Source organism: Heterodontus francisci, chromosome 19 (assembly GCF_036365525.1).
Source record: "Heterodontus francisci isolate sHetFra1 chromosome 19, sHetFra1.hap1, whole genome shotgun sequence".
Classification (NCBI taxonomy): domain Eukaryota; kingdom Metazoa; phylum Chordata; class Chondrichthyes; order Heterodontiformes; family Heterodontidae; genus Heterodontus; species Heterodontus francisci.
In genome coordinates, this window is record NC_090389.1 from 65,251,095 (window position 1) to 65,278,963 (window position 27,869).

General features: G+C 46.0%; 1 protein-coding gene across 1 annotated transcript in view; it reads left to right on the top strand.

Moving 5' to 3' along the window:
* efcc1 (EF-hand and coiled-coil domain containing 1) overlaps positions 1–27,869 on the top strand; it is a 116,228-nt gene that overhangs the window by 76,834 nt on the left and 11,525 nt on the right. The window contains exons 2-4 of the mRNA XM_068051808.1: positions 5,282–5,427; positions 12,502–12,637; positions 23,483–23,648. Of these exons, the coding sequence (XP_067907909.1) occupies positions 5,282–5,427; positions 12,502–12,637; positions 23,483–23,648 (448 nt within the window). The remainder of the gene's footprint in view (positions 1–5,281; positions 5,428–12,501; positions 12,638–23,482; positions 23,649–27,869) is intronic.

Here is a 27,869-nt window from a genome sequence, read left to right on the forward strand (position 1 = left end):
TGGCAGCGGCTCTTAAGCTTGATGCCTAAACAGCATTTCAGAGGCCCACCTGAGACCTTTGTGGGGTCACACAGTCAGCAGTGCACCGCTACATCAGGGAGGTCACCGATGCACTGCACTGGAGGGCCAGTGAGTATGTCTGCTTCAGGATGGACTCTCACAGCCAGGCCCAGGGGGCCATCAGTCTCGGCACCATTTCCGGAGAACCATAGGTTTTAGGGGTCATAGACTGCACCCATGTGGCAATCAGGCCTCCCGCCAGGCTACCACCTGCAGAGGTTGCAATTAAAGGAATCCTCTCAATCGAGGTGCAGCTGGTATTTCATCACCAGAGATCCTTCATGCAAATCTGTGACCGCTGCTCAGGCAGCTGCCGTGACAGCTGGATCTTGCGCCAGTCCAAGTTGCCACTGCTGTTCACCGAATTGGCTCAGATGGAGGGGTGGCTTCTTGGAGACAAGGGCTATCCCTTGCAGACATGACTCCTGACTCCACCACTGCTGCAGAGGAGAGATACAATGCCAGCCACTGAGCTACATGAGCCACCACTGAGCAGGCGATTGGCGTGCTGAAAGAGCACATCCAATGCCTAGATGGATAGGGTGATGTCATGTACTACGCACCGAAAAGGCCAGCTCCTTTCTTTGCTGTTCTGCACAACTATGCACCCAATAGGGGCCTGGCCTAGCATGATGAGGAGAGACGTCAACAGGATTGCTCCTCGGACTATGAGAAGGCTGAGGACCTACAACAGGAAAGGTGCATGGGAGAGCAGATGGCACCCAGGCTCTGAATGCAGGACTAGCAGTGAGCTAGGGATGTACGGCTGTGGCTTATCAGACAAAGACTGTCTGCTCCATAGGAACCGACATGAGCTCTGCAAGCTACATATCAGCCTTGCTCACCTGCTGTGCACCAGTCCACATCTGCAGCATCTCTCTGTAAACCATTAGAGGTAGCAGCTGACTGAGCCAATGTCCATGCAAGTGCATCCGTGGAGACACTCATGCGTAATGGTGGCATGGCAATGATGTTATTGCATACATTGGCTCCCTTGAAGGGCCAACGGTGCAAAGGGATGTGATATTGGCACTACATGCTGACACACATCATTCACACAGAGGAAAGGACACATATGTTGGTGAGGAACATTTAGTGAAAGCCGTATTTACATTGCTGTGACACCCGTGCATTCCCATTTGTCTCAGTGTGTTCTCTGTAAATGCTTGCAAGTGCCCCTTCTCAGTGCAACCTCTGCACTAGCAGCCTGACTGGAGGAAGGTTGCTGATCTGATTGCCCTTTGGCTGTGGATGACTTTGGCGCTCATACCCTGTGCGCACCAGGCCTGGAAGGCTGGCTGGGGGAGTGCTCTTTCATCCCCTTCTGGCATTGGACCCTTTGATGCCGGATGGTCCCACGGCTACTCACCTCCTTTGCCATCTCCGACCAGACTGTTTTGTTCAGCTGGGAGGGCCTCTTCTCACCATCGCTGGGGAAAAGGGTCTCCCGCCTTGGCTGCACAGCCTGACGGAGCGTGAGCAGGGAGGCTTCACTGCACTGTGGGGCCTACGTGGAAAGCCCCTCTGTCATCCTTGGCTTTGGTGTGGTCCTTTAAATGCAAAGGTGACTCCACCATGTAAGTGCTCTAACTTCTGGCAGCAAGGTTTTTTTTTAATTCATTCATGGGATGTGGGCGTCACTGGCTATGCCAGCATTTATTGCCCATCCCTAATTGCCCTTGAGAAGGTGGTGGTGAGCTTCTTGAACCGCTGCAGTCCATTTGGGGTAGTTAGACCCACAGTGCTGTTAGGAAGGGAGTTCCAGGATGTTGACCAAGCGACAGTGAAGGAACGGCGATATAATTCCAAGTCAGGATGGTGTGTGACTTGGAGGGGAACTTGCAGGTGGTGGTGTTCCCATGTATTTGCTGCCCTTGTCCTTCTAGTTGATAGAGGTCGCAGGTTTGGAAGGTGCTGTCTAAGGAGCCTTGGTGCATTGCTGCAGTGCATCTTGTAGATGGTACACACTGCTGCCACTGTGCATCGGTGGTGGAGGGAGTGAATGTTTGTAGATGGTGTGCCAATCAAGTGGGCTGCTTTGTCCTGGATGGTGTCGAGCTTCTTGAGTGTTGTTGGAGCTGCACCCATCCAGGCAAGTGGAGAGTATTCCATCACACTCCTGACTTGTGCCTTGTAGATGGTGGACAGGCTTTGGGGAGTCAGGAGGTGAGTTACTCGCCTCAGGATTCCTAGCCTCTGACCTGCTCTTGTAGCCACGGTATTTATATGGCTACTCCAGTTCAGTTTCTGGTCAATGGTAGCCCCTAGGATGTTGATAGTGGGGGATTCAGCGATGGTAATGCCGTTGAATATCAAGGGGAGATGGTTAGATTCTCTCTTGTTGGAGATGGTCATTGCCTGGCACTTGTGTGGCGCGAATGTTACTTGTCACTTATCAGCCCAAGCCTCGATATTGTCCAGATCTTGCTGCATTTCTACACGGACTGCTTCAGTATCTGAGGAGTCACGAATGGTGCTGAACATTGTGCAATCATCAGCGAACATCCCCACTTCTGACCTTATGATTGAAGGAAGGTCATTGATGAAGCAGCTGAAGATGGTTGGGCCTAAGACACTACCCTGAGGAACTCCTGCAGTGATGTCCTGGAGCTCAGATGATTGACCTCCAACAACCACAGTCATCTCCCTTTGTGCTAGGTATGACTCCAGCCAGCGGAGGGTTTCCCCCCTGATTCCTATTGACCTCAGTTTTGCTAGGGCTCCTTGATGCCATACTCTGTTAAATGCTGCCTTGATGTCAAGGGCAGTCACTCTCACCTCACCTCTTGAGTTCAGCTCTTTTGTCCATTTTTGAACCAAGGCTGTAATCAGGTCAGGAGCTGAGTGGCCCTGGCGGAACCCAAACTGAGCGTCACTGAGCAGGTTATTGCTAAGCAAGTGCCGCTTGATGGCACTGTTGATGACACCTTCCATCACTTTACTGATGATTGAGAGTAGGCTGATGGGGCGGTAATTGGCCGGTTTGGACTTGTCCTGCTTTTTGTGTACAGGACATACCTGGGCAATTTTCCACATTGCATGGTAGATGCCAGTGTTGTAGCTATACTGGAACAGCTTGGCTAGGGGCGCGGCAAGTTCTGGAGCACAGGTCTTCAGTACTATTGCCGGAATATTGTCAGGGCCCATAGCTTATGCAATATCCAGTGCCTTCAGTCGTTTCTTGATATCACGCAGAGTAAATTGAATTGGCTGAAGTCTGGTATCTGTGATGCTGGGGACTTCAGGAGGAGGCCGAGATGGATCATCAACTTGGCACTTCTGGCTGAAGATTGTTGCAAATGCTTCAGCCTTATCTTTCGCACTGATGTGCTGGGCTCCCCCATCATTGAGGATGGGGATATTTGTGGAGCCACCTCCTCCAGTTAGTTGTTTAATTGTCCACCACCATTCATGGCTGGATGTGGCAGGACTGCAGAGCTTAGATCTGATCCATTGGTTATGGGATCACTTAGCTCTGTCTATCGCATGCTGCTTACGCAGTCCTGGGTTGTAGCTTCACCAGGTTGACACCTCATTTTGAGGTATGCCTGGTGCTGCTTCTGGCATACCCTCCTGCACTCTTCATTGAACCAGGGTTGGTCTCCTGGCTTGATGGTGATGGTAGAGTGGGGGATATGCCGGGCCATGAGGTTACAGATTGTGGATGAGTACAATTCTGCTGCTGCTGATGGCCCACAGCGCCCCAGTTTTACATTGCTAGATCTGTTCGAAATCTATCCCATTTAGCATGATGATAGTGCCACACAACACGATGGATGGTATCCTCAATGTGAAGGCGGGTCTTAGTCTCCACAAGTACTGTGCAGTGGTCACTCCTACCAATACTGTCATGGACAGATGTATCTGCGGCAGGCAGACTGGTGAGGACGAGGTCAAGTATGTTTTTCCCTTGTGTTGGTTCCCCCACCACCTGCCAGTCTAGCAGCTATGTCCTTTAGGACTTGGCCAGCTTGGTCAGTATTGGTGCTACCGAGCCACTCTTGGTGATGGACATTGAAGTCCCCCACCCAGAGTACATTTTGTGCCCTTGCCACCCTCAGTGCTTCCTCCAAGTGGTGTTCAACATAGAGGAGTACTGAGTCATCAGCTGAGGGAGGGCGGTAGGTGGTAATCAGTAGGAGGTTACCTTGCCCATGTTTGACCTGATGCCATGAGACTTCACGGGGTCTGGAGTCGATGTTGAGGACTCCCAGGGCAACTCCCTCCCTACTGTATACCACTGTGCCACCACCTCTGGTGGGTCTGCCCTGCCTGTGGGACAGGACATACCCGGGGATGGTGATGGCAGTGTTTGGGACATTGTCTGTAAGGTATGATTCTGTGAATATGACTTTGTCAAGCTGTTGCTTGACTAGTCTGTGGGACAGCTCTCCCAACTTTGGCACAGGCCCCCAGATGTTAGTAAGGAGGACTTTGCAAGGTCGACAGGGCTGGGTTTGCCGTTGTCGTTTCCGGTGCCTAGGTCGATGCCGGGTGGTCCGTCCGGTTTCATTCCTTTTTATAGACTTTGTACATATTGTCTTGCACATATTTGAAAACCAATGCAGGCACGCCACCAAGTTCAAAGGGTGCCACCGTGGAATGCGGCGCCTGGATAAAATTCAGCCCTATATCTTTAAATGTTAAAATTTTTCCTAAGGACCTGCAGCCCTTTAGAAATGGCACCGGTGCCTGCGTCGTGGTGCCGGACGCCATTGCCGGGGTCGGAACAGCCGCCCCCTCTACTTCATCAAGGGTGGACACTCTGCACCCCCCAATCATTTAAATGAGCCCCTGCACGAAATATCACGGGGGCTCAGCGGTGGCGCTTCTGTCTCGGAAGGCCGCCAAGTTCAAAGTACGCCGCCGCGATGTGCGGCGGGCTAATAAAATTCAGCCCCTTCATCTCACCAAGCAATGCTAGAGAGTAGCCTTTTGAACAAAAATTAAAGTCTACAAGACTATCAAAAAAGTTTGTTTAATCATTTATAAGGTTGCACCATATTGCACGATATTAAAAATGACAATATTGTGAATGAAGCAATGTTTTTGATTCAGTGTTGTTTGCCAATTCCTTTAACATATTTAGAATTTAAGTTACTGGTGTTAGATGTTTGGGTAAATACGTGTATTTTAAAAGCTATAAAAGGACAGATATGGTCAGAAAAACTCAAAAAATGATCAAAGTCATCTTAAAGGTGTTTGCTTCTTTTTCTTACAGGTCAGAGGTCATGAAGCTTCAATTCCTACAGCCAAACATTCCAGAGCAGAGGTCCCCTTTTACATCATATGAGTGGAAGGGTTGTTTACCAGTGCACCAGGAACGTAGATCCCCAATAGAAGATACAGAAACATCAGCTTACAATAGTAAGAACATTTGGAGAATGTGATATTCAGATCGGAAACTCTAACATCCATTCTATTATACAGCTTCACTTTTATTTCTTCCAATCTGTTTTTCATATTTATTTATCTGATTTATTTAATTTGATTTTAATATTTCAGTTTTATTTTAGTTCTTTTATTTGATATTTTTATGAACATTTAAAAAGATGTTCCTTATTCACACATATAAATGGAGAAGACTTTCATCCTACCAGGCTGAGCCAGAATCAAACCTGGCCTCAGAGAATAAATATTATCTAACCCATTGCACCACGTGAAAAGGATTGTAAAGCAAGTACAGGCAGGTTGGCCAATGAACTGTTGGGCAAGTTTCGGAGTCATGTGATACTTTGAGAAGGTACATTATTCAGGGTTTTTAAACAAATGTTGCTCGAAAGGCATAACTCCAAGAGGATGGTTTTTCTGCCTGTTTGTTCTATTGTTGGTGTTCTCAAATTAGGATGTTAGCCTGCATTTGTACTTAGAGCAGACGCCCTAAATGATAATCCAGTAGTAATGTTGCCTGGCCATTTGCCAAAGCATGATTGATAGGTCCACCAAGTTCTGTCATCCTCATTTCATTGCAAGAACGGGTCATCAGTCCAATATGTTAGGAGCAAAATATGTGCTCGGCTCAGTGGAGCAGTCTACATTATGGTCTGATTTGTGTTGTCTGTCCAAATCTAACCTGCAGAATCTGAAACCCCAGTTACCATAGCAACTGCGTTACACCACAGAGACCCATTCCAGCAGATTTAACAGGTATTGGCAGGCGGTTATTGGTGTTGCTGTTGTTGTGCTGCTGCTTTCAGCAATAAAACTTCTTTAACATAATACCATACCTGGCACATAATAGCTTGAGTACCACCTTGTGAAGTATTTCCTGTGTATGCCACTCCCAACTGACAGTATCTTGCAATTAGAATATAGACAGGAGCACCTGATGCAATCACAGAATCATTACAATGCAGAAGGAGACCATTTGGCCCATCGTGTCTGCACCGGCTCTCCGAAAGAGCAATTCCCTCAGTTCCATTCCCCGGCCTTCTCCCCATAACCCTGCACATTCTTCCTTTGCATATAACTGTGTAATTCCCTTTTGAATGCGTCAATTGAACTTGCCTCCACCACACTCTCAGGCAGCACATTTCAGACCTTAACCACTCGCAACATGAAAATGTTTTCCTCATGTCTCTTTTGCTTCTCTTACTCATTACTTTAAATCTGTGCCCTCTGGTTCTCGATCCTTTCACAAGTGGGAACAGTTTCTCTCTATCTACTCTATCCAGACCCCTCATGATTTTGAATACCTCTATCAAATCACCTCTCAGCCTTCTCTTCTCCAAGGAAAACACTCCTTACTTCTCCAATCTATCTTCATAACTGAAGTTCCTCATCCCTGGAACCATTCTCATGAATCTTTTCTGTACTCTCTCCAATGCCCTCACGTCTTCCCAAAGTGCAGTGCCCAGAACTGGACGCAATACTCCAGCTGAGGCCGAACTAGTGTCTTATACAAGTTCAACATAACTTCCTTGCTCTTGTACTCTATGCCCCTACTAATAAAGCCCTGGACACTGTATGCTTTATTAACCACTCTCTCAACCTGTCCTGCCAACTTCAATGACTTATGCACATATACACCTAGGTCCCACTGCTCCTGCACCCTCTTTAGACTTTTACCCTTTATTCTATATTGTCTTTCCATGTTCTTACTACCAAAATGAATCACTTCACATTTCCCTGCATTGAACTTCATCTGCCACCTGTCTGCCCATTCTACCAACTTGTCTATGTCCTTTTGAAGTTCTACACTACCCTCCTCACAGTTCACAATGCTTCCAAGTTTCGTATTGTCTGCAAACTTTGAAATTGTGCCCTGTACACCAAGGTCTAGGTCTTAATATATATCAAGAAATGCAAGGGTCCCAACACTGATTTCTGGGGAACACCACCACAGACTCCACTCCAGTCCGAAAAACATCCATTAACCACTACTCTTTGTTTCCTGTCACTCAGCCAATTTCGTATCCATGTTGCTACCGTTCCTTCTATTCCATGAGCTACAAGTTTGCTGATAATTCTGTTGTGTGGCACTGTATCAAATGCCTTTTGAAAGTCCATGTACACCACATCAACAGCATTGCCCTCATCAACCCTCTCTGTTACCTCCTCAAAAACTCCAGAAAGTTAGTTAAACATGATTTTCCCTTAAGAAATCCTTGCTGGTTTTCCTTAATTAACTCACATTTGTCCATATGCCTATTCATTTTGTCCCGAATTATTTTTTCTAGACGGTTTCCCACCACCGAAGTTAAACTGACTGGCCTGTAGTTGCTGAGCTTATCTTTACACCAATTTTTGAACAAGGGTGTAACATTTGCAATTCTCCCGTTCTCTGACATCACCCCCGAGTATAAGGAAGACTGAAAAATTCTGGCCAGTGCCTCTGCGATTTCTACCCTGACTTCCCTCAGTATCCTTGGATGCATCTCATCTGGTCCTGGTGCTTTATCCACTTTAAGTACAGACAGCCTATCTAATACTTCCTCTTTATCAATTTAAAAACCCTTCTTACCTCCTCTTTCAACATTGCCTGGGTTGCATCTTCTTCCTTGGTGAAGACAAATGCAAAGTATTCATTTAATACCTCAGCTACGCCCTCTGCTTCCATGTGTAAATCCCCTTTCTGGTCCATAATCGGCTCCACTCCTCCTTTTACCACCCTTTTACTATTTATATGCCAATAGAAAACTTCGGATTTCCTTTAATGCTAGCTGCCAGTCTCTTTTCATGCTCTCTCTTTGCTTCTCTTATTTGCTTTTTCACTTCTCTTCTGGACCTTCTATATTCAGCCTGGTTCTCAATAATATTTTCTACCTGGCACCTGTCATAAGCACACTTCTTCTTTATCTTAATCTCTACCTCTTTTGTCATCCAGGGAGCTCTGGATTTGTTTGCTCTACTTTTCCCCTTAGAGGGAACGTACCTTGACTGTGCCCGAACGATCTCTTCTTTGAAGGTAGCCCATTGTTCATCTACCAGTTTTCCTGCCAGCTTTTGACTCCAATTTATTCACCCTAGCTCTGTTCTTAGCCCATTGAAGTTGGCTTTCCCCCAGTTAATTATTTTTATGCTGGATTGCTCTTTGTCCTTTTCCATTGTCAACCTAAACTTTATGATCACTGTCCCCTAAATGCTCTTCTACTGATACTTGATCCACTTTGCCCACCTCATTCCCAAGAACCAGGTCTCGCAGTGCTCCTTTCTCATTGGACTAGCAACATAATATTGTAGAACATTTTCCTGAACACACGGAACTCTTGCCCCTCATTGCCCTTTACACTACTATTATCCCAGTCTATGTTTGGATAATTAAAGTCCCCCATTATAACCAGCCAATAACTTTTGCAGCTTTCTGTAATTTTCTTGCAAATTTGTTCCTCCACTTCCTTCCCACTAGCTGGTGGCTTATAGACAACACCGAGCAATGGAACAACACCTTTTTTGTTCCTTAGATCTAGCCAAACTGATTCTGTCCTCGACCCCTCTGGTACATCCTTTTTCTCCAGCGCTGCAATGCTTTCCTTAATCAATACCGCCACCCCTCCCCCTTTTTTCCCTTTCCTATCTTTCTTGAACACCTTATATCCAGGAATATTTAACACCCAGTCCTGCCCTTCTTTGAGCCAGCTCTCTGTTATAGCCACAACATCATATTTCCACATGGCAATCTGCACCTGTACCTCACCAGTCTTATTAACCACACTCCGTGCATTCACATACACGCACATTAACACTGAAGACTTTATTATTTTCTCCCTTACTCTGACCCCACCTAATAACTTACTATTCCCTACTCTAGTGCTGTCTGTTTCCCCCAGTATTCTTTGCACCTTGGTATTCCTCTCTGATACTTGCTCCCATTTCCCACACCCCTGACAAGTTACCAGTTTTGCCTCCCTCCAATCTGAGCTCCCTCTCAGGTTCCAATCCCCCTGACAATTTAGTTTAAACCCTCCCCAACAGCACGAGCATATCACCCTGCAACGACATTCATCCCAGTCCTGCTAAGATACAACCCATCCATCTTGTACAGGTCTCACCTGCCTCAGAACTGGTCCCAATGTCTCAGAAATCTAATGCCCTCCCTCCTACACCAGTTCTCCAGCCACATGTTCAATTGCTCAATTCTCCAATTCCTTTGCTTTCTTGCAGATGGGACTGGGAGTAATCCTGAAATTATTGCTGTTTAATCTCCTGCCATCTTCCTAAAATCTTCTTTCAGGACCTCATCCCCCTTCTTGCCAATGTCATTGGTACCAATGTGAACCCCACGCCGTCTGGCTGTTTACCCTGCCCCAGAAGAATGTCCTGCAGCCGCTCCATGACATCCTTGACCCTGGCACTAGGGAGCCAACACACCATCCTGGAGTCATGTTTACTGCTGCAGAAAAGCCTATCTAATGAATCCCCTATCACTACTGCTCTTCCACTCTTCTTCCTCCCTGCCTGTGCAGCTGAGCCACCTGTGATGACACAAACTTGGCTCTGACTGCACTCCTCTGAGGAACCCTCACCACTATCCAAAATGGAAAACCAATTAACGAGTGAGATCATATCAGTGGACTCCTGCAGTACCGGCCTGGTTCGTTTAGACTGCCTGGCGGTCACCCATTCCCTATCTGCCTGCATGCTCCTAACCTGTGGTGAGACCACCTCCCTAAATGTGCTTTCCACGTAGTCCTCTGCCTTGCTGATACACAACAGTGACTCCAGCCACCACTTGAGTTCCGAAACCCAGAGCTCAAGCTTCTGCAGCTGGTGACACTTCCTGCAGATGTGTTTGTCTGGGACACATGGTGTTCCACTCGGCAGAACTGCCCTGCCATATCTTAACTTTACAGACTATATATTATAAGTAGAATAGCTTACCAGGTACTCACCAAACAGCTCCTTCCACTGCACAGAGGCAAGAACCAAATACTAGAGGGTTAAAAAAGTAGAAAAATGGAGCACCTCCTCCCCGCTTCACCGAACTTGCCACTCACCAAACTCAAATCTCCACACTTTGCTTGCAATCTGCATGCCGTTTGTAGGCCGTACCCAGACCCCTGTATTTATACATTTTGAAGCTGAAACTGCAGCAACCAGATTAGACTGGTCAGCTACTTAACTAATCAGCTACTCTGCAGAAGGGCCTATTAATCTCTGCCTAACACTGTAAGAAACGTACTTTACTTTCTTAATCCTTCTTTACTTTCTTAACCCTTCTTTACTTTCTTAACCCTACTTTAACTAGAGAGTGAATCCCAGTTAAATGCTACCTGCAGACCAGACTTCTATAAAGATAACACTTAAACTCGCCACTCACCAAACTCAAATCTCCACACTCAGCTTGCAATCTGCACTCTGTTTTGATGGTCTCTTAACTCAGACTCCAGCCAAAGATCAGTAGGCCTAATTTAGGTGTTTTATCTCCACTGATTTGATTAGCACCAGAGAGATTGCAAACCTCAACACCTGAAGAGAGGAAGAGAAAAAATGAAACTTTTGGGCAAATTAAATCTTTGCTTGAACTTTAGATGTAAATCTCCTCTGTGACGGCAGAAGAATGGGCAATAGAAATAAGATCATCCAGATCTCGGTCTTGAAAAGAGACAATGTCAAAACCCAGTGAGCAGCAAATGGACCTGTGCACAAATCAGAATAGGAATCATGGTATAATGGAAAAAAATTTTTAGGGAAGGAGAAAATGTTTCAACTTGCTGGACATTGCACTTGCTTTTTAGGGATAGATGACATCTAATCAACTCAAACATATGGATAACTAATAGCCAGTGCACTCCTCACCATTGTAATCTAATTAATATTTTAGTTGATACCAAGGGGAAATAATGGACTTTGTAGTAAGTGCAAAGGGAATGAGTGTCTACATTCATTCTTGGGAAAATTGAATGGAGTAAGGACTTCAGGATTGTTTGAAGCTAACAACTGAAGAACAACTGTTCAAGACAAGGGCCAGCTAAGCTTCATTTATTACTGTAGTGAGTCTAAGGTTCACTGGCCATTAAGATCAATTGTTTTTATTGATTGGACAAACTTCACTATTACAGGATGCTACTGGTAGCCTGTCTTTTTAAAAAAAACTAGGCTGCTGTTTCTATATAACTCTATTCAGAGGCAATAATGCAACAAAGGTCAGAAGATTTCAGCTGCAAGCACTACCATAGTAAACTTAAAGGTTTCGAACAATTCAATCTTTTTATTTATATTAATCCCGCCAAAAACATATGCAAGTACACAGCAGAAGTGCATATGTACTTGATTAGTAATTAACAATCCTTATTTTTGCAGCAGTTCTAGAGTTTTATGGTGCAGGAAGTGCATGGCCACAGTCATAACTTAAGATGGTTATCCATTGAAATTTATCTCACAATATTTTTCTTTTTTTAAAAAAAAATGTAATCCCAAAGATCTGTGTAAATTATGATTAATGTACAGTTTTGCCAACAATTGAAATAGATGGTGTCCAGATCCTGATACAGTAAGTTATTAGACTGTGTGACGCACAGATTGTTTCATCATACAAAATATGTCACAGCAACAGTACGTAACACTATGTTGAATAATCATCGCGTACTTTTTCCCAGTAATTATTGTAGTCAGATTACGAGGAATATTTATTCATTTACATATCTTAAATAAATTTAGATATTTGACAAGTGAGATTATGAACAATCTTCACACTATTCTATGTGTAACACATGAACAAAACTTGTTTAGTTTGTGTTTATATTGGATCCATAGTAAAAGGGCTTGTAGCTCATAAATTACTAACCCGTAAGACCTACTGAAAATGCACAGGCTGCTTTGGGAAAATTCTGTTTGCCCCGGTTGGAAAACTGCTTATCAACAGTTTATATTCTTGCTTGTAATTAAGTGTGAAAAAAAATGCAGGAATAGGATTAGAAAATTAAAATTAAACTCATTCCCTGTCATTGTAGTTCTAAAAGAGTAAATGGCATAACCTTTTTGCTTCTCTGCTTCAATTAGTTGAAGAACAGCTGTTCCGTTCAGTAGAAGGACAGGCTGCCTCAGATGAGGAGGATGAGAAGTGGACTGAAGATCAAAAGAGTCAGGTGAAGGAAGTGAAGAAACTTCTGACCAGGCTTTGTTGCTGTGGGAATTGGTGAGCAGAACTTTCAAGCAGTTGAACTTTCAGTAACCTAGGTACAATAGGTATTACATTGCCAACCAGTTGTCAAAATCTAACTGAACAATCTAACCTCTCAGAATCTGAGTAATTAGCTATCTCTTATATCCTCTAATCCCATAGATTAGGCAATTCCAAATCTCCCTAATTATCTCAAATGGATTACAGATAAGGTACTGTTACAGACAGGGGTTAATAGGTGTGGGTGGTTCCCACATTCACCTCCCAACTGACCGCAGTCATGTTTTGTTTAAAATGATGAGTTAGTCCCTGAGTGTTTTTAGGGTCAAATAGACAGACAAAATGACAGATTTTCTTGTAGGTTAAACAAAAGATAATTATTTTTACACGATTCCCGAAATGTTCTCAACACCACTCATGCACACATACACAAGGATAGATAGAGAAGGAAAAGGGTAAGTGGTTTAAAGTGAGGTAGGTGTTCGTGGTTTATGGGTAAACCTGTTGAATCTTCTCGGAAGGACAGTGGGCTGGATTTTATAGGGGCCTCAATGTCGGGATCCATGATGAAGGGGGGGGCATGAAGACTGCCCCGGAGGAGTCCCGCCACCAACCTTGACACCGGCAGGGTCCATCCTGATCTTGATGGCGGTGGTAAGACCTCATGGCGGCCCCACGTCACCACTCAGCGATGGGACCGTCATTTAAATATTCAGATTAATTTACTTACCTGAATTAATGACTTTCCCATTGCCTCCTGAAGTGCCACCATGATCTTCATCCCAGTGGCCGACACTGCCGCACCTTCGAATCCCGTCCAGGGAAAGAAGGCACACCACCTGTGGGGAGGGGGAGGAGGAAAGTTTATCAATGCAGGAGGGGGGAGCGGGGTCAAATTTACTTGATTGGTCTAGGGGATGATGGGAAGGGGTAACGGTAAATATCTCTGAACTTTGTGGGGGGAGGAAGGTCATATATTCAAGGTAAGTGTTTCGGTGGCGGGGGGTGGGCAGCAATGACATGTAATGCTATTGGGGGCTAGGAATGGGGCTGGAAAGAATTTTTCAATTATTTTTAATAATCAGGGGGGCGGTCTGCCCCAGCTATGTTCATGAGGCACCACATATAAGACAGCGGCAGCTCCGCAGAGTGAAAGCTGTGCATGCAGGCCGCCATAGTTTACGGCCGCCACATAAAATTCAGCCCAGTCTCTTTTAAAGGTGCAGGTATGGGTGTCTGTACTTTATTTATTTTTTTATTTATTTAGAGATACAGCACTGAAACAGGCCCTTCGGCCCACCGAGTCTGTGCCGACCAACAACCACCCATTTATACTAATCTTACATTAATCCCATATTCCCTACCACATTCCTACCATTCTCCTACCACCTACCTACACTAGGGGCAATTTACAATGGCCAATTTACCTATCAACCTGAAAGTCTTTGGCTGTGGGAGGAAACCGGAGTGCCCAGCGGAAACCCACGCAGTCACAGGGAGAACTTGCAAACTCCGCACAGGCAGTACCCAGAACTGAACCCAGGTCGCTGGAGCTGTGAGGCTGCGGTGCTAACCACTGCACCACTGTGCCGCCCTCTTGAACTTGTTGAGGTGTTGTAGATTTCTGGTGGTTAAGACTTCAGACTGGAAGTGGCAGTGACCTTAAGTCCTCTGCTGCAGCAAGTTGAAGTGTAGAATCAGCAGCAGGGCTCCTTCCTTGCCTGGCTGGTCATCTTTCCATAGCCATTGACCAGACTGCTTTCTTTGATGTTGTTGATCTCTCCCTCTCTCTCTGCAGAGGGTTGCCGATTAAGCTAAAAATGCATCTCAGTCGCATTTGTTATTTGATACATGGCCTTCTCCCCAGGTGTAACCACACAATGGACCAGGATGTAGAATCCATGGTTATCTATTGATATCTGGATGAGTATCATTCTGTTATGATGTAGCTACTTCACACCTTCTTTGTCTCTGAAGAACCCATTCAATTCAGGAATCTCTCTTGATGGTTTCAGGATGGGTGTAGAAACACCTCTTAGTCTGGAATATATCCTTTTGTCCCTTCGGGACAGTGAGGCAGTTTTTGAATACACAGGCCAAGTCATCTGACCTTTGGTGGCCATCTTTGCAGCACATTGTTCACTTCTTTAAAAGTAAAAGTCAGTTTCAAGGAGTCCACATTGAATAAAGTTCAGATCTTAAAAGTTAGGAATATGATATATCTTTACTGGGCATGACCGTACACATACATACACAATATAGCTTGGGTTTCTGAAACAGCTATTTAAGATAAGGACGGTTTCATTGTTTGGTGTAATATACAAAAGCAGTGAACAAAACTGTCTTGTGTAGTGCAAAATCCACACAATGGGGTAGATTTTAGCAAGCCCACGACATCGGGCTCCGTGGTGGGGGGGTACCGGAATATGGGTCCGGCAGCGGCCCGCCATAGAGGCCGACGCCGGGAAGGCCCAGCCCGATCCTCCCAGCGGCAACAACGCTCTGTGGCGGCCCCCCGCCACCGCTGGGTGTCGGGACCTGAATTTCAATATTTAAATCAATAAACTGAATACATTTGAATAAATTTACCTTCCATCATCCGGGCCCACCGCGATCCTCAGTGCAGCGGCCGTCACTCCCGCACCTTCAATTCCCTGTCTGGGGAAAGCCGGCGTGACACTGGTCGGGAGGGGGAAGGAGGTAAGATTCTCAGTGCTGGGGGAATGGGGTCAAATAAACATAATGGTTGTAGGGGATGGTGGGAAGGGGTGAACTTTAAACTTTATGCAGTCTGGTGGGGGGAAGATCAGATTTAAAAGTTAAGTGTTTTTGTGGGGGAAATGGCAAATAGTTAATGTAATTGATATTGGGGGGGGGTGCAGTGGGTGGGAAAGGAACGTTAGAAATTTATTTGAGAACTTTGGTGGGGGGTGGTAGGATTAGCTTTAAAAATTTAAATCTGCCAGCAGGACTGGCTGCCCCTTAAAAATGGCACCAGCACCTGTGCACAGTCAGCTGACACCATTGCCGGGGATGGACAGCCACCCTCTCCATGTGATTGGGTGGGGCGGTGGGGGTGGGCAGGCTGCCCCGGCGATTTAAATGAGCCACCAGACAGGATATTGTGGCGGCTCTTTGGCGTGCAGCCTGCACGTGCGGGCCGCCATTTTTTGAACTCGCTGCCGAGATCAGCAGGCTCTTAAAATCCAGCTCTATATGATCCCAATATCACTAGGAAATTTAATAGGATATTTTTCACAAACTGTCAAGATGAATAAGAGATGTATCAGAAGAATATAAAGAGTTTAACATTTAACCTGAAGGTGGAGACTAATGTGATTAAAAACCATAGATGCTTTCTTTCAAAATAACTTAAATAAAAAAATGTTTGTTTTACAAATTTGGCTCTGCTGTTGATGTCTTCTTAGGTTCAGTCCCATCTGTCAGTCCCATAAGCAGTGTAAAACTCTTACTTTTATGAGGGACTATGTAGTTGTGGTATGTTCCCTGACCTGAGAACATTAATGAATCAATTAGGTTTTAGCAACAACAATTTTCATGGTTATTTTTCCCCTGATATTACCCAACAAACTACCAATTTCAGTGTTTTCCATTGTGGGATTTAAACCCACAATCTCTTGGCTGCTACTCCAGTACCATAACCACAGGACTACTGTGCCCCTCAGTTTGCAGCTGGGAAGAGAGGAAGCTTTAATCTGCTCTTTTTCAGACCTTGCTCTGAGAGAGTGCTCCAGTTATTTTTTTCCCCAAAATATACTTTATTCATAAAAATCTGTAAAAAAATACATTACAAAACAGTTCAAAACAGCTCCAAGTTGAGATTCCAGAAAGTGCAATGGAAATCAGTTTTCTTCAATACAGAAGTGAGTTGCCTCACAACCCTTCCATTCCATTTTACATGCAATGTACATTTTACAGCCAAACCATATTTTGTTGCATACAGCCCAAGGGGTTTTCCATGGGTTCCAACCCCTCGGTTCACTATGGCGGGAGGACTTTGCACAGTGGCCTTTCCCATTGAGCCTTTGCTGCGGCTGCCCCAAGCTTTAGTGCGGCCCTCAGCACGTAGTCCTGGACCTTGGAATGTGCCAGTCTGCAACACTCAGTCATGGACAACTCTTTGCACTGGAAGGCCAGCAAGTTTCGGGCAGACCAAAGAGCGTCATTCACCGAACTGATGGTCTTCCAGCAGCAGTTGATGTTTATCTCAGTGTGCGTCCCTGGGAACAGCCCGTAGAGCACAGAGTCCTGTGTTACAGAGCTGCTTGGGATGAACCTCGACAAAAACCACTGCATCTCTTTCCACACCTGCTTTGCAAAGGCACATTCCAGAAGGAGGTATTTAGATGAGCACTTGAAACGCCATAGCATACAAGGCTACGGGCCAAGTGCTGGAAAATGGGACTAGAATAGTTAGGTGCTTGATGGTCAGCACAGACACGATGGGCTGAAGGGCCTGTTTCTGTGCTGTATAACTCTATGACTCTATAACAGTCTCTTCCCCAACACAGCCACCTCGAGGGCAGTGTGCGGAGGCGGTGAGATTCTGGGCGTGCAGGAAGGATCTGACGGGGAGGGCCCTTCTCACCACCAGCCAAGCTACGTCTTGGTGCTTGTTTGAAAGTTCCTGGGGAACCATCCGACAGGATCCACCATCTCCTTTTCCCGTAGGGCTTTGAGGACATTACATGCAGACCACTGCCTGATGGATTGGTGGTCAAAGGTGTTTTTCTGCAAACTTTTCCACAAAGGAGAGGTGGTACAGCATGGTCCAACTGGATGGAGCGTTCCACGGCAATGTGGCCAGACCCATCCTTCGCAACACCGGGGACAGATAGAACCTCAGCACGCAGTGACTTGATGTTTGTGTACTGGGGTTTTACGCACAGCTTGATGCAGCCGCACACAAAGGTGGCCATCAGGATGAGGGCAACGTTGGGTATGTTTTTTCGTCCTTTATCTAGAGGTTGAACATCGTGTCCCTCGGGACCCGGTTCCCTTTGGATTTCCAGATAAAGCGGAAAATGGCTCGGGTGACCTCCACGGCACAGGAGTGGGGTATGGGCCAGCCCTGTGCTACATACAGCAACAACGCGAGCGCCTCACACCTGATGACTAGGTTCTTATCCACAATGGAGAGAGAACGCTGCTCCCACATCTTCAGTTTATAGTTTACCATGACCGCTTGCTCCTTCCAGGTTTTGGCGCACACCCTGGCCCTTCCAAACCATATCCCCAGCACCTTCAGGTAGTCTGACCTGACGGTGAAGGAGACAAAGGATTGGTCAGCCCAGTTCCCAAAGAACATGGCCTCGCTCTTGCCGCGATTTACTTTGGCTCCCGAGGTTAGTTCGAACTGGTCGCAGATGCTCATCAGTCTGCGAACAGACAGCAGATCCGAGCAGAAGACGGCGACGCGTCCATGTACAGGGAGGCTATGACCTGTGTGCCTCCGCTGCCTGGGATTGTCACTCCTCTTATGCCCGCATCCTTCCTAATGGACTCAGCAAAAGGTTCGATACAGCAAACAAATAAGACAGGGGAGAGAGGACAGCCCTGTCTGACTCCGGATTGGATCGGGAAACTTTCTGATTCCCACCCATTGATTGAGACTGTGCTACTGATGTTTGTGTAGAGCAGTTTGATCCAATTGCAGATTCCCTCCCCAAACCCCATTTTGGAAAGCACGTCCATCATGTATGTGTGCGATATCCTGTCAAAAGCCGTCTTCTGGTCCAAGCTGATGAGGCAGGCGTCCACCCCACTGTCCCGTATCTAGGCGATCGTATCCCTGAGTAGCGCAAGACTATCAGAGATCTTCCTGCCGGGTACAATGCAGGTCTGGTCAGGGTGAATCACCAACTCCAGAGCAGACTTGACCCGACTGGCGATGACTTTGGACAGAATCTTGTAGTCAACATTAAGCAGTGAGATGGGCTGTCACTTTCTGATTTCCGCCCTCTCCCCTTACGCTTGTAGATGCGGGTGATGATGCCTTGCTTCATGGACTCTGACATGCTGCCAGCTAGAAGCATCCTCTCTTACACTTCCAGTAGGTCTGGGCCAATTCAGTCCCACAGAGCCGAATACAACTCAACTAGTAAGCCGTCGCTTCTGGGAGTTTTACTCGTCGCGAAGGACCTGGTGGCCTTTATCAGCTCGTCCAGAGTTAGCTGTTTCTCCAGACTCTCCCGCATGCTGTCATCTAAGACCTCCATGATAGATGACAGGAAGGACTGCAAAAACAGCAGTCTTGCTGCCCATGGGCTTCACATCATACAGCCCAGCATAAAAGGCTTTACTAATCCTTAGTACGTCAGACTGCGAAGACGTTACAAAGAAACGCGAGCACATCTCGTCCTGTTCAACGCAGCGAACTCTGGACCGGAAGATGATCTTGGAGGCCTCCGTGGCAAAGAGCGAGGCCTGCTGGCTCTTCACCTCTTGGAGATCCTCCTTGACCTCGACCCCCATCGACTGCAGCCGGAGCAGATTTTGCATTTTTTTCTGGAGTCGGGACATTTCCCTCTATTTCTCTCTAGCCCTTTGAACACCTTTGAGAATAAACTTGATGTTCACCTTGATCGCTTCCCACCAGTGCACTGGAGGCTCAAAGAGGGGTTTCACGGTTGTCCATTGAGTTCCTCAATGTTCTCTGGGGTTAGCAGTGTAACATTCAGCTTTCAGGTCCTCCTGCCTGGTCGTCCTGTAAGTGACAGTTGGCCAGTAGGAGGTGGTGGTCAGAGAAGAACACCAGCTTGACATCGCTGGATTTGACTGTGAAAGCACGGGTCACAAACAGGAAGTCAATCCTGGAATGGGCACACCCATCCGGTCTTGACCAGGTGTATCAGGTTTGCTGAAGATGTCATGTAGCTTGGCATCTTTTACTGTTTCCATTAGGAATCTGGACGGAGTGTCCAGTTTGCTGTCGTCCCTGCTGGATCGTCCAGCTGCATTTATGATGCAGTTGAAGTCACCGCCTAGAATAACCGGCCTGGACGTCGCCAGCAGCAGTGGGAGCTGCTGGAAGACAGTCAGCCACTCGCTGCATTGAACCGGGGCATACAAGTTGATTAACTGGAGCGGAGCATTGTTGCACATTACATCTGCTACAAGGAGGTGACTTCCCACCACCTCCTTAACTTCGGAGATGGTGAAGGTGCCTCACCGCAGCAGAATACCCAGGCCGGAGGAATGGGAATCATTTCCCCCTGACCAGATCGATGGCCCGTGGCACCACCATTGTCTGTAGGTGCTGAGGTGTGGTAACCCACACTCCTGCAAAAACAGCAGGTTGGCTTTGACCTTGGCAAGGTAGTCCAAGGTCGAAACACATCGCCTAGTGGATTTAACACTACACACGTTAATCGAAGCAATCTTTATACCCATTTTAAAGTTGGGTGTTGCTTACCATACCAGGTGTCCTTGCTAGTCCTAGTCCTTGGGTATGTTCCTGCATACTTACAGTGTACACAAATTGTCTCACATTCATTGGGCTCAGAAACCCCTCTTGGTTACTCATGGGGGGTTTGTTCTGCTGGGGTGACATTGTAGTTGGGGAGGGGGGTAGGTCTTGTAGGCAGCAAGGCTTGAGCTGTCCTTTGCTGGTGGTGTCTTTCCCCTCTGTTCCTCCTTGAAGACATCACTGCTCCTGGCTTCCCGGAGCTGGAGTGCGCCAGATGCTTTGCTGCTGTCGGTCCCCCGGACCTGGGGTGTGCTGGGTTCGGTGCTTTGTCGTTGGGACGCGCTGGGCCCGTCACAGCTTCCAGTGCCCCGGACTTGGGGGGCTTTCTCTTCCAGCTCCTTTAAGTTCTTCTGCTTCTTTTGCAGGTGTTGTCTTTCCGGCCCAACCTCGTCCAATGAGGAGGAGCTGCCGTAGTCTGTCTCAGATGGTAGCCTCCTCTTGCCACTAATTTGGGTGGTGACCTGTTGCTTTTTTGGAAGCTCCTTCTTCGTGATTTTCCTTTTTGCCACTTGCCAATCATCCGATTGTTACACTGCTGCCTCCTCCTCCATGGATTCTCTGTTTGAGGAGGGGTTTCTGGGCACGGAGTATGTGTTGGATTACTGGTTGCAGCTGCCTCCCCTTTCCTCTCCTTCTCAGATGGATTTTCCTCGCTGGGGGGAGGATTGCTTGTCTCCTTCCCAGCACCAGATGCGTTCACCGTTCCTTCTCCCAGCCTTTCCTCGGACCTTGCCGCCTGTGCATAACTGAGGCAGCGTTTGGGGCAGGTTTTGTAGAGATGGCCTGCCTCACTGCACGGGTTGCAGCACTTACTCTGCTGACAGTCCTTGGTCTGACGGCCTTCCTTCTTGCAGACTGTGCTGCAGTTGGCCGACACATGAGCAGATTTGCCACAGGTACGACAAACTCTGGGTTGCCCTGCATAAATCAAGAAGCCTCGACTTCCCCCGATAGCAAAGCTGGAGGGAGGATGGATGATGGCTCCGTTGGCATCGACCTTCAAGGTCACCTTGACCTGCCGCTTGCTGGTCCAAATCCCAAATGGGTCCTTGGCATCAGTACTGCTCCCGGCCACCTCAACGTACCTGGCGAGGAAGGTGAGTACATCCATGACAGGAACATGGGGATTGTAGAGGTGGATTGTCACCACCCGGTTGCATTGCAACGGCAGCGTGAAGAGTGGCTGCACTGTGAGGATCAACAGCGGCACCTTGAACACCTTCAGGAACTTGATGCATCCCGCCAAATTCTTCAATGTCATGTTGAAATATCCACTGCTGGGATGTCCTGCAGGCAGAAGGTGTCTGTAACTTGGAATCCACAGCAATCAGGAAGGATTTTCTTAATGAAGAAGGTACGGTCAACAGGTGCACCTCCTTCATTATCCTTCACCACCACCCGAACAGTGTTAAGCACTCCCTGGTCTGAAGTTCTAGAATTGGTTACAGCCATTTTGCTCAAACCTTACCTGGAACAGGATCAAAGACCGCTGATCACGATCTCTCCCCTGCCAGGTAAGTGCTCCAGTTAGATTAGCTGATTATGCTACTTGCTCCCAATGTTCAATATTGGACCATAATTTGCTGTGACCGGACAAGCAACAGCATCCACCTCTATAATAAAAGCAAAATACTGTGGATGCTGGAAATCAGTGGTTAGCACCACAGCCTCACAGCTCCAGGGACCTGGGTTCAATTCTGGGTACTGCCTGTGCGGAGTTTGCAAGTTCTCCCTGTGACCGCGTGGGTTTTCACCGGGTGCTCCGGTTTCCTCCCACAGCCAAAGACTTGCAGGTGATAGGTAAATTGGCCATTGTAAATTGCCCCAAGTGTAGGTAGGTGGTAGGGAATATGGGATTACTGTAGGGTTAGTATAAATGGGTGATTGTTGGTCGGCACAGACTCGGTGGGCCGAAAGGGCCTGTTTCAGTGCTGTATCTCTAAATAAATAAAATTTAAAAAATAAATGCTGGAAATACTCAGCAGGTCTTGCAGCGTCTGTGGAGAGAGAAGCAGAGTTAATGTTTCAGGTCAGTGACTCTTCTTCAGAACTGGCAAATATTAGAAATGTAAAAGGTTATAAGCAAGTAAAGCGGGGGTGGGGCAAGAGATAACAAAGGAGAAGGTGTAGATAGGACAGGGTCAAAGAAAAGCTGACCAGAATGTCATGGAGCAAAGGAAAACAATATGTTCATAGTGTGTTGAAAGACAAAGCATTAGTACAGATAGGGTGTTAATGGACTGAAAATTGAACAGCCACAAGTACAAACATGAAAAAAAACAGTGGGTAAGCAAACTGAACAAACGAAGATGAAATAAAATAAACACAAAAAAACCCAAAAATAAATAAATAAATATATAAAAAAGAAACAAGAAAAAATAACTAAAAGTAAAATGGGGGGCCCGTCATGCTCTGAAATTATTGAACTCAATGTTCAGTCCTGCAGGCTGTTGTGTGCCTAATCGGTAAATGAGATGCTGTTCCTCGAGCTTGCGTTGATGTTCACTGGAACACTGCAGCAATCCCAGGACAGAGATGTGAGCATGAGAGCAGGGGGGAGTGTTGAAATGGCAAGCAACCGGAAGCTCGGGGTCATGCTTGCGGACTGAGTGGAGGTATTCCGCAAACAGTCACCCAGTCTGCGTTTGGTCTCCCCAGTGTTGAGGAGACCACGTTGTGAGCAGCGAATACATTACCCCCACCACCTCGTCCCCTTCCCATAGCACCTTCCCCTGCAATCGCAGGAGGTGTAATACCTGCCCATTTACCTCCTCTCTCCTCACTATCCCAGGCCCCAAACACTCCTGTCAGGTGTAGCAGCGATTTACTTGTACTTCTTTCAATGTAGTATACTGTATTCCAAGATGTTTACATCCACCACCATTATGTAAAGACCAGCCCACAAAATTTGGAGGAATGAGACTCCAAACTTGTAATAATTTATTTTCAATGCCAGAGAGTTTGTTTGGCAGCAGTTAATAATTATCACGTAATTAAAAGGGTATCTAGACTGAAATGGACAAGATTTAACTTTCTACGGTGACTTTAGTTTGTATCTTCATAAATACGGCAACTTTATGCCATTCAATGCTTTTCAATGGTTAGACAGATGCTGTTCTTGCAAAGCTAATGGTGGAGCAATGCATCTGAAACAGTAACCTTTAGATTTCCAATTTTAACTGTGCAGCTGCCTTCGCCTGAAGTATTTCCATATAAATAACGGCCAGCGCCAATAGCCTCAGCGTAATTTTGACAAATAATTTATTACCCATTGTATAACCTCACTTTTAAATCAACATTTTTTTTTAATGTGTGTACATGCACAGTACTTTTTGCCTGATAGTCTGTTGTCCCATGTTATATTTTCACAGTTGTGATGATAAGTCTATTAGAAAGTTAATGTCAGAATTTGGGAACGTAAGGAGTGATGAAAGTAACAGCGCGATTCTGGAACTGGTTGAGAAAGTGGCAAAATTAAAGGAGCAACTGGAGTTAAAGGAATATGAAACCCAGCAAATGGAAACTAGCATGGATCAGGTGAAAAGTCTGAGCAGCATAATGCATTTAATTGATGTTCACTAAAAGCACATTAATGACAAAAATTTAAAGGGATGCTGTCTTCATTAAAATGTCTTTGGCAAACCTTTCAGTGCTTGTACCAAAACATGATGCAATGATGTAATCATGGCAAATGCATCATTTTCATCTTATGAGGGGCATCCATACTTGTCTTTGTCACGGAATGAACTTGGAGCAGGGATTAAAGCTCCTGGATACCTATGTACAGGACCAATTTTAATGATTTACTACCCACTTTTGGGGAGCAAAAGGGATTCTATGCAGTGTCATGAAAGACATTGGAAATATGGATAACCCCTAAATTAATAAAAGTAACTGCAAAGTTTTAAATGAGATTTGCATCAAAATTATTGCATCAGTATTCTGCTTTCTAGGGAGCCCAGGACACGATTATCTGTATAACATTTCAGAAGATTGACATATACTGAGCTATGAAATCTCTGAACACCACCTCATGCTGTTCTAGTTAAAAATTAATAATACGGAAAACTCAAACTTCCCCCAGGCATGGAACAGTAACTGTTTCAAGTGGTTATTTTAATAGATTTGCATCCTAGTTAGCTTAGATTCTTTTAAAAATCAGATTTCATGCCAAAAGACATTCAACATTAGATAATGTTAGGATATTATCACCACCACAAAGCCAACTTTCAGAGATCAGACAGATCTATCATCAGTATGAGAAAATGTACCTCACTCCATCTTAGACTTCTTTCACTGTACACTTAAACAGTTTAAAAATAGGAATACCTCAGCTGCTGTGGCACCAACTAAAGACACAAACTGCTTGCCAACAACTGTTCTGGTTGTGGTGAAAGATAGAGCCACCTTTATTATTTTATTTATTTATTTTTAAAAGTCTCTATATCTGAATCTAAATGTCTTAAAGTAGTGACTGTAATGCACATATTAGCACAGTTGAATGAAATTCCTTTGGTCACAATGTTAAATGGATTAACTCATTTGTTAAAACCCCCACATATAAAATGCAAGCAAATATGTTAGTTTTTAATATTTCAAATGTGATTCCATGCTTGCTAATTATCAGTTTGGCAATGACAGTCCCACTTTGACACTGCTCTGCTCCAGGTATCACTGCCAAACTCATTACTGCAGTGATTGATAGTGCTAGAAATTGTGGATGGGGGTTCTAATGGGTGAATTTCTGTTGATAATATATAGCACTATCAATCATAGCAGCAATGCAAGAAGGGAGGAGCCCTGAAGCAATGTTTAAGGGTATAGAGAAGCAGCAGTACTTGGGTGGGGCAGGGGTGGGGGTGCAGAGAAAGGCAAAAGCAAATGCTTTTGGGAGGAGAAAGCAAAAGAAGTCAGAATTACTTGAGCAGAGGGGAAGAGAGTTATCAGCAGCCCTGGAGGGAGAGAGAAAAATCAACAGCACTGCAGAAGGGGAGAGATGGTAACAGAGAAACTAGCCGCACTTGAGGGGAGGAGAGAGAAGACAACAGGAATTGAGACTGAGGAGGTACCGGAAAGGCTGACTATGCTAAGGGTAGGTAAGTTACTTGGCCCGAATGGCTTGCATCCCTGGTTGCTAAAGGAAGTGGGAGTGGAGATAGCGGAAGGGATTGCTACACTCTTCTCTCGATGCAGGAGAGGTGCCAGAGGATTGGAAGTAGCAAACGTGACACCCTTATTCAAGATAGGGTGTAAGGATAGTCCTAGCAACTACGGGACAGTTAGTTTAACATCAATGGTGGGTAAGGTTTTAGAAACAATAATCAGGGAAAAAATCAACAGGCGCTTGAAGAGGTTTCAATTAATTAAGGAAATCCAGCATGGATTTGTAAAAGCCAGATTATGCTTGACTAATATAATTGAATTTTTTGATGAAGTAACAGAGAAGGTTGATGAAGAGAATGTGGTGGATGTTGTCGACATGGATTTTAAGTAAGTGTTTGATAAAGTACCACTTAAAAGGCAGGTTAACAAAGTTGAGGCTTATGGAATAGAAGGGTCAGTGTCTAATTGGATAACAAAAATTGAGGACAGAAAACAGCAAGTCATGGTAAATGGTTGTTTTTCAGACTAGAGGATGGTAGACAGTGGTGTTCCCCAAGGGTCAGTGCTAGGATGATATGAACTGCCTGCAATAGGACATAGATAGGCTAGCAGAATGGGCAGACAAATAGCAGATGGAATTTAATACAGACAAGTATGAGGTGCTGCATTTTGGCAGCAGGGATAGGGTGAGGCAATGTAGACTTAATGGTGCAGTTCTAAAGAGTGTGCAAGAGCAGAGGGACCTGGGGGTGCATGTGCATAGATCTTTGAAAGTGGCGGGACATATTGAAAGAGTGGTTAGCAAAGCATATGGGATCTTGGGCTTCATAAATAAAGGCATACGGCTGGATTTTAAAGCCCCTTCGCCATTGGGAACGGTGGCGTGGGGTGGGGGGGGGCAATGAAGATCGGTACGTCGGAGGCTTGCCACCAATCCCAATGGTGGCAGGCCCTGTACCGATCTCAGCGGCAGTGGCGAGGAATCATGGCGCCGTCCCACCGCTCAGCGACAGGAACGCCATTTCCATATGTAAATGTATTTACATACCTGATTTAATTAAGGTCCCGTCGCCTCCTTAATCATCACACTGATCTTTATTTGTGCGGCCGACAATGCCGCTCCTTCGAATGCCCGTTCGGGGAAACATGGCGCGACATCTGTGGAGAGGGGGTAGGAGGTTTTTTTCTCTATGCAGGGGGGTGGTGGGGGAGCAGGGTGACAATGCTGCAGATTGGTTGGTGGGGTGATGGGAAAGGGTAAAGGACAAAGGCGCCGAACTTTCAATTTAGGAATTCCAGGGGGGAAAGGTCATTTCATTCTTTTTCACGAAAATTTAACACCTGGTCCTTTAAATTTTTAATGCTCATTGAGGGCTGTAAGCCCTTTAAAAATGGTGCCGGCGCCTGCGCATTGGCGCTGGACGCCATTGCTGGTGACGGCTCGCCCACCCCCCCACGTCATCATGGGAGGGTGACAGGCTCCGCGGCCATGCAAATGAGCCGCCGCATTTGAAATCACCGTGGCTCCATGACGTGGTGCCCGTGTGAGCGGGCTGCATTGTTTACATCCACCTCCTGCCTTGGCGGCAGAATCTCAAAATGCAGCCCATAGAGTATAAAAGCAGGGAAATTATGCTAAACCATTATAAAGCTCTAGTTAGGCCTAAACTAGATTACTATGGCCAGTTCTGGTCACCAAACTTTAGGAAAGATGGGAGGGTCCTTGACAGGGTGCAGAGGAGATTTACCAGAATGGTTCCAGGGATGGGGTATTTTAGTTACAGGGTTAGGGTGGAAAAGCTGGGGTTATTCTCCTTAGAACAAAGGAGATTGAGGGGAGATTTGATAGAGGTGTACAAGATTATGAAAGGCTTATATGAGTTAGATAAGGAAAAGCCGTTCCCATTAACTGATTGTACAATGACTAGGGGACTCAGATTGAAGGTTTTGGGCAAGAGATGGAGAGGGAATGTGAGGAAGAACTTTTTTATGCAGCCAGTGGTCATGACCTGGAACTCGCTGCCCACAAGGGTGGTGGAAGTGGAAGCAATTAATGACTTCAAGAGGAAATTTGATGGGCACTTGAAGGAAATAAACTTGCAGGGCTACGGGGATCAAGCGGGGGAGTGGGACTGACTGCATTGCTCCGCAGAGAACCGTCATGGACTTGATGGGCTGAATGGCCTCCTTCTATGCCGTAAATGACTTTATGACTCTATTACTCTATGATTTAGCAGAGAAGAGAGTGAAAAAGAAGCAGGAGGGAGAAGACAGCAACATTTCCTGCTCCCATCCAAACAACTTACTGTGCCTCCAAACTTAATGTAAACTCTGAACTTTTTTTATTCTTTCATAGGTCGTGGGCATCCCTGGCAAAGCCAGCATTTGTTGCCCATCCCTAACTGCCCTTGAGAAGGTGGTGGTGAACTGCCTTCTTGGATACACAATTCTCTATATTTCTTCCAATCATTAACATATCTGGTGAAGAGCTGATTCTCCACTATATATACTTATCACATTCCGCCAAATATAGAATGTTCCTTTTATCTCTACTGCCTATCTCCTACCTCCCAACCAATTACTGACCCATGCCACAATCTCTTGTGTGGAACCATATCAAAATGTCTAGACAACCTCTATAAACATTTCCCTATT